The 10,898-nt window shown below is 55.5% G+C and overlaps 1 protein-coding gene across 2 annotated transcripts; it reads right to left on the bottom strand.

Annotated features, from left to right (window-relative positions):
* Positions 1 to 202: 202 nt before the first annotated feature.
* On the bottom strand, positions 203 to 9,605 carry CDC34 (cell division cycle 34, ubiqiutin conjugating enzyme). 2 transcript variants are annotated; one of them, XM_036240758.1, is made up of 6 exons: positions 9,402 to 9,605; positions 5,758 to 5,844; positions 5,536 to 5,633; positions 4,533 to 4,667; positions 1,068 to 1,179; positions 714 to 830 (listed from the first exon to the last, which is right to left on the bottom strand). In XM_036240758.1, the coding sequence occupies exons 1-5, from the start codon at positions 9,576 to 9,578 to the stop codon at positions 1,089 to 1,091; spliced, it is 588 nt and encodes a 195-aa protein (XP_036096651.1). In that variant the 5' UTR covers positions 9,579 to 9,605; the 3' UTR covers positions 714 to 830; positions 1,068 to 1,088. The 2 variants fall into 2 exon arrangements, with proteins under 2 accessions (XP_036096650.1, XP_036096651.1); XM_036240757.1 differs by lacking the exon at positions 1,068 to 1,179 and having other exon boundaries at positions 203 to 830; positions 9,402 to 9,603.
* Positions 9,606 to 10,898: the final 1,293 nt, after the last annotated feature.

The following is a 10,898-nucleotide window of genomic DNA, read 5'->3' on the forward strand; positions in this document are numbered from 1 at the left end:
AGGTGGAGCCACCTGAGGGCTGGAGGTTGCAGGTTGTTTCGTCTAGGGCTCAGGACGTGGGGCCCACAACCTGTCTCAAGAATACACCCCCCGCCGCAGGGCCTGCCCCTGGACCCCATGCACTCAGGTGCAACAGGCACCAGGCCTGGCCACTGTACCTTGTGGTCCTTGGGGAGGCCAAGGAGAGGTTGGTTCACTGGGCTTCTCGTCAAGTCTTTTATTTAGATTCCAAACAAACCAAAGCAGAGAGAAGAGGTGACCACAAGTTAATCCGTCTACTCATGAGCTGGGAACCCCAAGTCTCTGGTTCCAGCCAGTGGGGCAATAGACAGGGCCGGAATCCAGGCCCCTCAGGCCACCTTTGCCCCCAGGCCCGCCCACCGGGTGCCCAGCACTATTGGGGCCCCGGTACACGATGTGATGGCCTGGCCCCTCCTCTCTGAAGCAGAGGAAAACCCAGAACAAACACGGGGAAAGGAAAGCGAGATCAAGGAGACAATGCAAGAGCGGAGCCACCTCCTTGAGGTAGTCTCGGCGTCAGGAGGTGCCCAAGAGCCCACACAGTCTGGGCCTGGTGAGGTAAAATCTGTAAGTTTATTCGGTGGGGGACATGGTGTCAGGACTCCTCATTGCCAGAGTCATCCTCGTCGTCCCCAAAGCAGCTGTCAGCTTCGGCCTCAGCCTCAGGATCCTCGTAATAGTCATCATAGAAGAGATCTGAGCCCTCGTCAGGCGCCGGGGCCTTGGTCTTCACGCAGTACTCGGCCAGCGTGGTAGGCACCTTCACACCGTCCCGCTCCGCGTCTACCTTGGTCCCCAAGACCTGCTTCCTGGGGGAGAGACAGGCAGGAGTCAGGTGAGCTATGGCCTTGTCAAGATCCATAACCAGATGCCTCTGGAGGGAAGGAGGTGACCAGGCAGCTTTGTGGAGGGCAACTCGTGTACTAAGCCCCAGGGAGGGGCCTGAGCGAGGCCAAGCTATAGGGGGCTTTGCAGCAGAAACCAAGGATCCTGGAAGATCGCTACACCAGGTAAAACGCTGCCACCAAATTATATACTTAACCCACCTGACCAAATATCAAGGGGGATTAGTTCTCCAAGGCCACAGGATTGAAGGACTTCAGCTGAGGAGCGGGAGGCAGGCAGAGGGGAAGAAAAGTGGACGGCGGGGACAGCATCCTGTGAGAGGGAAAGGATGCAATGGGCTCACCTAGGCAAGTGCAGACTCAGCACTGCACTGTTCACCAGGCAGAGGTGAGGTCAGGGAAATGCTCCTGTTTACAGTGAAAGGGAGAACAAGCGAGGTGACAGATTGGTAGAATCCCACAAGGCATACACCTAGCTGTCCAACGCTCTAGTCCCAAGTATGTCTGAAACTGGAATTTTGAAGGACCAACCTGCAGATGCTGAAACCTCTAAGCCCACCAGGGGCTCTGCCTCGCTACCCTGACAGAACTGTGGGGACACAGATGGGGTGAACAAACAGGCAGAAAGCAGCCATCACAGCCACCCACGTGGGCACATGTGAGCTGGCCCACAGGGAGTCTGGAGGGATAAAAATAGTCTGGATTTTATTTCAGCATCATGTGGGAGGTGGCAGGGAAGAACTGGCAGAGGAGTGGGCCATGTGGGCAGGACACGTTGGAGATGCCACCCAGCACTCACCCTGTGACCCCGTGGGTTGTGCACAAGTATCAAATGAGGCTGGCAAAAGCAGGTGTTGGCCGAGCAAACACCTGCTCTTGGGGGCTGGTGGGGGGACTTGTGTTGCTACGTCCATCACAACTCTTCATCAGCTCCACAAACTGGAAACTACGACTCCTAAGCATCAAGGACAGCTTTCCCGGAATGATAGTGAGATGCAGAAAAGAAGGGTGCACCCTGTATGCTCATGGGTCCCCTGGGGACTGTATATGTCAGTCATTTAGAAAATTCTTACATAAACCACCACAGAACAACCAGCAGAAACAGGCCAGACTATGTAAGGAAGCCAGCAGAATTCAGTCAAGGAAAACGCAAGTAAAAAAAAACAAAAACAAAAAACAAATAAAAGACTAGACACTGCAAGGCCACCAATGCCCTAAACAAAACACTGCACGCATCTCCATGTAAGCATGTACATGTAAGACACACATGTAAGACAAACAACTAGTCGAACTGCAGAATAAGATGAAATGGAGAACTGAGGGCTGTCTAGAGACAGGGAACAGTTGGTTTTATTAGGAAGAGATAAAGCACATGAACAGCCTCAAAGGTCAGGTACCAGGAAGCTACAAAAGGCTGTTTCCTACTTTCCAGGTAAGAGCAGTGGCTGCCGGGGTGTAGTGGGGAAGGAAGGGACAGTGGAGGGTAGCAGGGAAGTTTTGGGTGGTGGAGCTGGATCTGACCTCAGCAAAGAGATAGTCATGTTAACTGTCGAAACTCACCAAACTGAACCCAAAAAGGATGAGCTTTACTGTGATACCTCAACAAACCTGACTAAAAAGCCGGTTACCAAGTGGCATATACAGCGTGGTCCCACTTTTTGGATATATGTCTGGAAGGATACACCGAAACATTAACCATTAGGTATTAGGATCATGGGGTTTTTGTGTCTTTTTGCACATAAATATTTTTTGCCTTCTCGTTGATTTGTTTCCGTAGCGTTATGAAGACAAACTGTACTCATGTCAAGTGTCAGCAGTGAACTACCCACAAGCGCCTCATGAAAGCATCCCACAAATGAGCTCACAAATGTACCCATCACCCCCAGAGGCCCCTATGCCTCTTAAACCCCACATCCCCGATGGCCACGAATGCACTTCCTAGGATTCCTGTCCGGGAGTGTGCCATCAGCCCGTGTGTACCTGGCTTCCTTCACAAAGCTTAAATTAAAGCCTGGTGATGCCTCCACGTGGCTGGCGAACAGGCCACGGCTTGCTCACCCTTCACCTCATATATTTGGATTGTTGTTTGTTTTGGCACACTGATGCCATTTTGAACATCCGCATGGATGCTGGAGCAGAACGTGCCCATTTCAGTTGGGTAAATACTTAAGCCTGGAACGAACGTGCCATAAAGCAGGGGTGTTTCTAATTTCTTATTTACTTTTCTAATTAAAAGGTAAATGACAAACTATAAAGGTATTTGGAAAAAACCTAATAAAGGGCTGTTGATCATGAAACAAGTCAGTAAACTCCATGATAAAAGTGCCAATGGCCCTGGACAGTTTGGCTCAGCATTTAGAGCATTGGCCTGAGGACTGAAGGGTCTCGGGTTCGACTCCCGATCAAGGGCATGTACCTGGGTTGCAGGTTCCATCCCTGGACCAGTTGGGGCACATGCAAGAGGCAACCAATCGACATTTCTCTCTTTCTTTCTCCCCCTTTCTCCCTCCCTTCCACTTTCACTAAAAATCAGTGGAAAAAATATCCTTAGGTGCGGATTAAAAAAACAAAACACACACACACACACACACACACACACACGCACGTATACTTTTTTCTTTTTTTTATAAAACGTTATTTTCTTTCTTTTTTTTTTTTTTTTATCCTCACCCGAGGATATTTTTCCATTTTTTGTACAGATAGAGTGGGAGGGAGAGAGAGGAAGGAGAGAGAGAGAGAAACATCAACGTGAAGGGACACATCGAGTGGCTGCCACCCGCACGACCAACCAGGGCCGGGGACAAACTGCAACCGAAGTACGTGCCCTTAGCGGGAACTGAACCCGGGTCTCTCCGGACCGCAGGCCGACGCTCTAACCGCTGAGCCAAACTGGCCAGGGCTAAAACGTTATTTTCTAAATATGCTGATACCATGGTGGTTTTCTGCTTTTAGATAATGATTCCAAAACATTATATTTTAATTTGTTTAAAAATACTAACATAAGTGAGGCTCACAGCAGCAAATTATTACATGGGAAGGATAACACATTACACTAAGCACAGTCTCAGTAACATGAAAAATGACCGTATGAAAAACTGATGAGTGACAGAAGCAAGCAGTGGAAGGGTATGTGTACGTCCGGATGTGGGTCACGGGGCACCTAAATGTGGACCGGCAAATCACATCCCCATTTGCTGGACATACTTATATGGGCCGAATGTAACAGGAGGACCCCATTCTCAGATGTGCTGCCCGCGAGGAAGGGAGGGAAGCAAGGGGCAAAGGGAAGACTAGGAGGATGTCTGGAGCTTGCTGCTGGACACCTGGGTGTCTATTTCTGTGCTGTACTATTATGCCTGTGTGTGTGATATGCCCACATCCCAACACGCACACGCACACCCGAGTGTGTGCACATGCACACAGTATGTCTATGTACTATGTTAAATATATGGACTTGTATAACAGATATTTCAAAATGCAAAGAAGAAAGAAAAATACTGAGTTTTCTTTAAAAAATGGAGAAGAGTCCAGGAGGAAAGAAAAATGGGTTGGGCTTGAATCTGGTTGGATCTTTCCCACTGCCCAGTAGCACTGGTTTCCTAGTTAGTGACTCCTGCACTGTGGGCAGACTTGAGAAGCCAGGTTGATTTGGGAGCCCTTCCTTACCGGATGATGTCTGTGTACTCCCGGTCCTTGCCTTTGCTCTCTTTCCACTTCCTGTACATCACAGAGGCATCCACATTGGCTGGGGAGAAGGTGTTGGGTTCATTGAGGAGGGAGATGACGCTCAGAAGGATGGTCCTGGGGAAGGGAGCATGAAGTCAGCAGTTGCAGGGCATGGGGGGTGTTCACTGGAAGCCAGGTCCTTTGTTGTACCAGGAACCATAGGCCGAGCATAGCCCCCCCCCCCCCAGTAGCTGCCATTTATTGGAGAACCCACAAAATCCCAGCTCTGTAGTCTTTTAGGCCTGAGACTCACTGGAGAAGCTCTGGATACACCCTGAAGCCAGGACCCACCCAGAGAGCCCATGGTACACACCCATCCCAAAAGCAACATTTGTCTCAACTTCTCACTGGGCCTTCCATGACTGCTGGCCTCCTCCTGCCCTTTGTTGCATGCCCAGCTCCCTGGACAAGACATGTATGGGCAGCCATACCCAGGATCACCTTCCTTCCATCTGAAACATGCCTCTCCCATGCCCTAGTTCCCTGTTTGACAAATGGGTCCCTCTGTGCTACCATCTCTTATTATGGCCTGGGCTGGAGGCAGGGTACCAGGCCCAGGGACTTGGCCACAGTGGGGCTGGCCCACTCAGGGTGAGGAGTTCACCCCCGAGGACAGAGGTAGCTAAGCTCAGTGGGGGTTGAGGAAAGAGGAGAGACTTCAGGGTAAGGCAGAGGGGAGACCCTGTGGACAGAAAGATATAGACACAAGATTACCATTTGATGGGGCAGTGGGTGTCAGGAAGTGACGGGAGAGGCCTGCAGAGATGGCCCAAGACCTTCTGGGGCCCCAGCACCCTGGCAGAAGATCAGTTTTAATAGATGCCACAACACCACAAGAAGCTGTGACCCTGAGGATGACACAGGTGTGTCTCCCATGTCTGGAGCAAAGAGGTCAGAAATGCTAGGGGTGAGGGGTGCACATCTACCTGCTAACCAGCCTCACCTGACATTCTGGGTGGGGTTCCACCGCTCTGAGGGCAGCTCACCACTCTGGGGGTCATCGACTGGGGGGTGGAGAATGGAGATACACACGTCCCCTGTCTGTGCAGGGAGAGGAGGGAGGGGTCAGTGTCCACACCAGCTCATCAGGCCACACAGCATCCCTTCTCTGTCCACCCCCATTACAGAGAGGCTGGGAGGAGTAGGTGGGAAGGGGCAGGCTCACCTCGTAGATGTTGGGGTGCCACATCTTGGTCAGGAACCGAAAGGCTGGCGGGGAGTAAGGGTAGTCGATGGGGAACTTGAGGCGTGCCTGGGGGGTGGGCAGAGAGCAGGACTCAACCAGGGCCGGCCCTGTTGTCCCCTCGGTGCTGTGTATGAGTTCAGGCTGGACAGGACTGGATACCTCTTGAGGACTCCGCCCATAAACACACAAACAAGGATATTAGCCTGGGATGGACACCCCCACTACAGGAGGGCTGTCCAGCTGGGATGGGCACTTGTGCGTGTGTGAGTGTACAAGAAATCTCGAATGCCACCCACACCCCTAATAGACCTAGGGTCAGGTGCACAATAGATTGTCTCGGGCTTTTTTTATTTTTATCCTCACCCGAAAACACTTTTCAATATTTTGTTCAGATAGAGTGAGAGGGGGAGAGAGAGGGAGAGCAACATTGACGTGAAAGGGACACATCGAGTGGCTGCCACCCACATGACCCAACCAGGGCCGGGGACAAACCGCAACGGAGGTTCGTGCCCCTAGCGGGAACCGAACCCGGGTCTCTCCGGACCGCAGGCTGATGCTCCAATTGCTGAACCAAACCGACCAGGGCTGCCTTGGGCTTTTTGGGGATCACGACGCTCCAATTGCTGAACCAAACCGACCAGGGCTGCCTCGGGCTTTTTGGGGATCACCTGAGCTAATCCTGGTCCCTACCCTGCTACTGGGGAGTGTAGGTGCCTGCCCAGAGAGCAGCTCAAAGCCCACCTGTGGCCCTGGCCTATAGGAAGGTCTGGAGGCTGGGCCCCAGGGTGGGTTCACACCAGCAAACAGCTCCACAAACCGGCAGGGGCCTGGGGCCTTGACCCTGGGAGCTGTGCGCCTCAAGCGCGGTACTAGACTCCCAGACTCAGTTCCCAAGTTGTGGGGAGGATTAAAATAGATGTGTGTTCACTTGGCAGTTCTTCCCAACACCTCCGTGGCCTGGGCCCTATGGGAGGAGATGAGTCAGTGCTGGGTGGACATGCTCTCTGACCACAGGTGTCCATCTTGGGAAATGAGGAAGGCAGACAGGAAGGTCATGCGGTAGATGGGGAGGGCCACCTGACTGGTGACAGAGCTACACAGTCTCAGTAGGTAAGGAAGCTTTATTTGCCTGCTTGAGCCCAAGTCCCAGGCTTCAGAACATATGGCCCAGGAATCTGACAGTGCCTCAGGTTCTCAGGGGCGTGGAGCAGGCTAAGGGCCACAGAGGAGCAGGGTATCTCTACTGGGTAGGGGCCACTGAGGGCATTTTGGTCAAGTCACTGTTCTCAGGTGAATGATGAGGCCACTGGCCACAGCAGCAGAACAAGTCGGACCCCTGGGTTTCAGTACCTTCCCTGCAGATCTCTAAGCCCAGTGCTGGGCTTCTAAGTGACAACCCCAAGAACAGCTGACGACGCCTCGGCGGAGCAGGGAGATAGGCCTCTCCTGCACCAAGCACCCATCAAGTCCCATCGCATCTTGTTTACCAAAGCTCTGAGAATGAAAGCACCTTGCCCTAGGGCATACAGCAAGAAACATGTGGAAGGGCTGCCCTGCCCTGGCCAGGTTGGCTCAGAGGTTGAACGTGAGCCTGTGGATCTGAGAATCCTGGGTTCAGTTACCACTAAGGGCATGTACCACACATACACAAAAGAAGCATTAAAAAAATGTGGAAGGGCTCCAGAACCTAGTTTCTCTGGCACCCCTTTACCACACTGCATTGTCCAGGAGCCCCCCCTGGGCTGAGTGTTGCCACAGCTCATAAGCTCTCATGGTTCATAAAGGAGAACTGAGGGTGGCTGGGCCTCAAGGAAGGTGCTGCAGGAAGTGGTTGGGAAGTGATGGTGGCCCATGGGCACTTCCTACCCCTGCATTTCCACATCTCCTTTGGAAGAGGTCCCCCCCCCCCATTCCCTACCTGACCATATGGGGACCTGAATGGGGGGGTTGGGTGGGTGGCAGAACTGCCCTGGGCCCCATGCTGGCTTCCTTGAGGAAAGACCCCATGGCAGATGTGATCAAAGTCTGGCAGCACTCTTTCTGCAATCCATTCTTTTCTAGGAAAATGTGATTACCCCCACAACAGCCTGGGAGGCTCTACTCACAATTCCTTGCAACCACTGAGAGGGCAACAGCTAGACATGCACATCCTTTCCTACTGACCTGCAACCTGCCTTAGAGTCCTAACCTGGGTTTGCCTAGGAGTGGGACTTAGTTATCCTGGTTCTGAAAGAGCCCTCCTCCTCACAACCTGCTGTTCCCGAAGCAGACAAAAGAGGCTGGGCAGGGAGCTGGTTAAACCTTTCAGTAATCAGCCCCAAATCTGTTCCCTGCAAGGGGAGGCCTGACTCCAAATGCAGAACTCAGTCCAGGGCTGTTCACACTCCTCTGCCTATCCCACCTCAGCAGGCCAGGCTGCTCCTCATAGACGAGTGAGCAGGTGAGGCCAAAACTTTAAGTTAAAAGTACAAACAGAGACATCTGTCTGGGCAGCACTGCCCTGCACCTTCAGCCTGGCCTAGATGTGGTTTTTGCTCCCCAACCAGGCAGAACCTGGCAGGTCCCTGCCAGGCTGGTGGCAGGCTGTGATGGAGTGTGTTCCTATGCAGAAAGCTCGTTTCCCACCTCTCCCACAGGGAGACCCCTTGCCTCGTCCCTCTGGCTCAAAAAGTCAAGTCCTTTGACCTGAAAGGGGTCCTTCGAAGGCACATCTGGACTAAGATCAAGAGGTTGAGAAAGCTGCCTGGGTTTTGGCCTGAGTCCTTTGTCACACCAGTCCCAGGGAAAGCACTAACTTCCCTTTCCTGATCCCAACAACAGCAAAAGGGAACCGCTTGGAATTAAACCACAGAAGAAATGGCCCAGAGCATGAGATTCCAGCTATCTGCTTAGTGGAACATGAGAAAGGCCAGTTGGGGTGAGAGAGGAGCCCAAGCTTCTGAGACTAAGGTCTGGGAGGCTGGTAGAAGCCAGAGGCCTGGGGGTGGTCCATGGGGGCACCTCTGCAGTGCAATTCCCAGGGACGGGTAAAGGATGGGAGTGACAGCTCCTCCTCAATCTTCCGGAGAGAACAGGTTATGTAAAGCTCCAGATAAAGCTGAGAGGGCTTGGCCCGCTGCTATCGGCAAGGGTGGCCGCTTTCCAAGCAGGTCCTGGCTGCCAAGGCCCCATCCAGGCCTTTGTTAAAATCTGATCAAGTGGCAGAGCCAGACCCCTACCCCCACACTGCTGGCCTCCCTCCCTCCCCTAGGCTGGTGCTCCCCAACAATAGTGCTTGCTGGTTCTGGGGAGGGCTTTGTCTTCTCAGGGCAAGGGGCTGGGAAGGCAGCTGAAGGCTGGGTCAGCAAGGGCGGGGCGGGGGGAAGGGAGCACCAGGGACTAAGCCCTCCCAGGAGTGAGGTAAGCCAGAACCCGTACCCAAACAAAACAGGGAGCGTCCTGGGTCTGCTCTCTGGGGGATCTGAATCTGTCTTAGAGGAAACTGGGAGGTTCTCGGGGACTCCTGGGGTCTGAGAAGGGGTGACTGAGGGACCCCGTAAGTGACAGCGGAGGACTTGGGGAGAGGGAAAGGAGGACCACTCCGGGAAAAGGGTCGCGGTGTCCGAACTGGGCTGCGGGCTCACCTTAAAGTAGCCGCCTTCGTAGTAGGTGTTGGGGGGCCCGAAAATGGCCACCTCCCAGTTGTACAGGTCGCCCTCGTCCACTAGGGTCACCCGGAAGCCCTCCACCGGCTCCTCCTGCAGCCCCTTGAGCTCGAGCAACAGCGCCTTCTGTGAACTGGGTACCAGCGGTCGGGCCATGGCGGCGGCGGCGGCGGCGGCGGCGGCGGCGGCGGTAGCGGAGGAGCCCGGGATCGGGGATGCGCTGGGCCGCGGGGCCGCCGCGGGGGCGCGGGATGGGCCGGGCCGCGCGCCGGCTTGGGGGGCGCCGCCGCCTTCCTCCTCTACGCTGCCGCTGCCGCCGCCTCCCGGAGTCTCGGAGCGCTCCACTCGCTCTGGCGCCGCCGCCTGCCCGGCGCTCCCCTCGGCCCGGCCCGAGCGCCCCGCCCCGCGCTGCGCCTGCGCGCCGCCGCCAGGCCCCGACAGCGCCTGCGTGCCGCGGCCAGGCCGTGGACCACACCTGCGCGCTCACCCGCGGGGTACGCCGGGAAGTGGAGTCCCCCTCCCTCGGGCCGCCGGGCGCGCGCTGAGCGCGACAGCCGGGAGGGAGGGGGCCGAACGCCCAGGCGCCCTGGTGCTTCCGACCCGCTGGGAGGCCGCTGCAGACCCCCGGCTCGGACTGGCACCCCGGACGCCTGTGCGCGGGGAGGCAGGCAGGACTGGGCTGCGCCGCCGCGGCCCGGTACGCCGGGCTTTTGGGGTCGTTTTTTGTGACGTCCCCGGCGCGGGGCGGGGCCGGGGCGGGGAATTGGGAACTGGGCTGGGCCGGGCCGGGCCGGGCCGGGGTCCCAGCCAAGTCGGCTTGTCCCGATCGCAACCCTGCGGTCCTGATCCTGTTTCCACATTCGTAAGGTGGACTGGCGGATTCCCTTCCCGGGTCGCTGCGGCGACCAGAAAGGACCCCGTGAGGCAGAAGGGAGGTGAGAGCCCGCTCACCCGGTCCTCGGCGGGCCGTGCCTCAGTTTCCCGTCGGTGGGGCTGAGGATTGGGCCCAGCTACGGACAAGTGCGAAGGCCCTGCGACGGCCATGTGGACGCGAAGAAAGTTAGGAGGCCTGAGCAGAGTCTTGGTCACCATTCAGATCCACCAATTGGAATCAGAAGAGATGGACAAAATTGCCCCGCAGAGAAACCCTGTTCAGCACTCACTCGGCACCCATCCTGGCTGAATCCCCAGACTGACCCCTGACCCTGGCTGGGCCCTAATCTCAGGCTGACCTTTGACCCCACCCAAGTCCTGACCCCAGCTAGCTAGCCCTGACCCAGGGCTTCACCCCGACATGCCTAAGCTCTGACCTGGCTGAGTTCCTGGGCCCAGACACCCACACACCACTTGCCAGGACACTTGGTCAGGAGATTGAGGTGGGGTGCCCTGGACTTCATCCCTCCACCTCTGCAGGGTGATAACTACCTGTGAGGATGACCTGTTGTTGTGGCCCAGGCTTCTGGCTGTGCCTGCGGC

Source organism: Molossus molossus, unplaced genomic scaffold (assembly GCF_014108415.1).
Source record: "Molossus molossus isolate mMolMol1 unplaced genomic scaffold, mMolMol1.p scaffold_m16_p_4, whole genome shotgun sequence".
NCBI classification, from domain to species: domain Eukaryota; kingdom Metazoa; phylum Chordata; class Mammalia; order Chiroptera; family Molossidae; genus Molossus; species Molossus molossus.

Bases quoted from the DNA above. Each gene is read 5' to 3' on its own strand.
- CDC34 (XM_036240757.1), bottom strand. From the start codon at position 9,578: ATGGCCCGACCGCTGGTACCCAGTTCACAGAAGGCGCTGTTGCTCGAG. The intron at 4,668-5,535 runs GTGAGGCTGGTT...TCCCTTCCCCAG, and splicing joins AACCCCACCCAGAATGTCAG to GACCATCCTTCTGAGCGTCA. The intron at 831-4,532 runs GTAAGGAAGGGC...TCTCTCCCCCAG, and splicing joins GAGTACACAGACATCATCCG to GAAGCAGGTCTTGGGGACCA.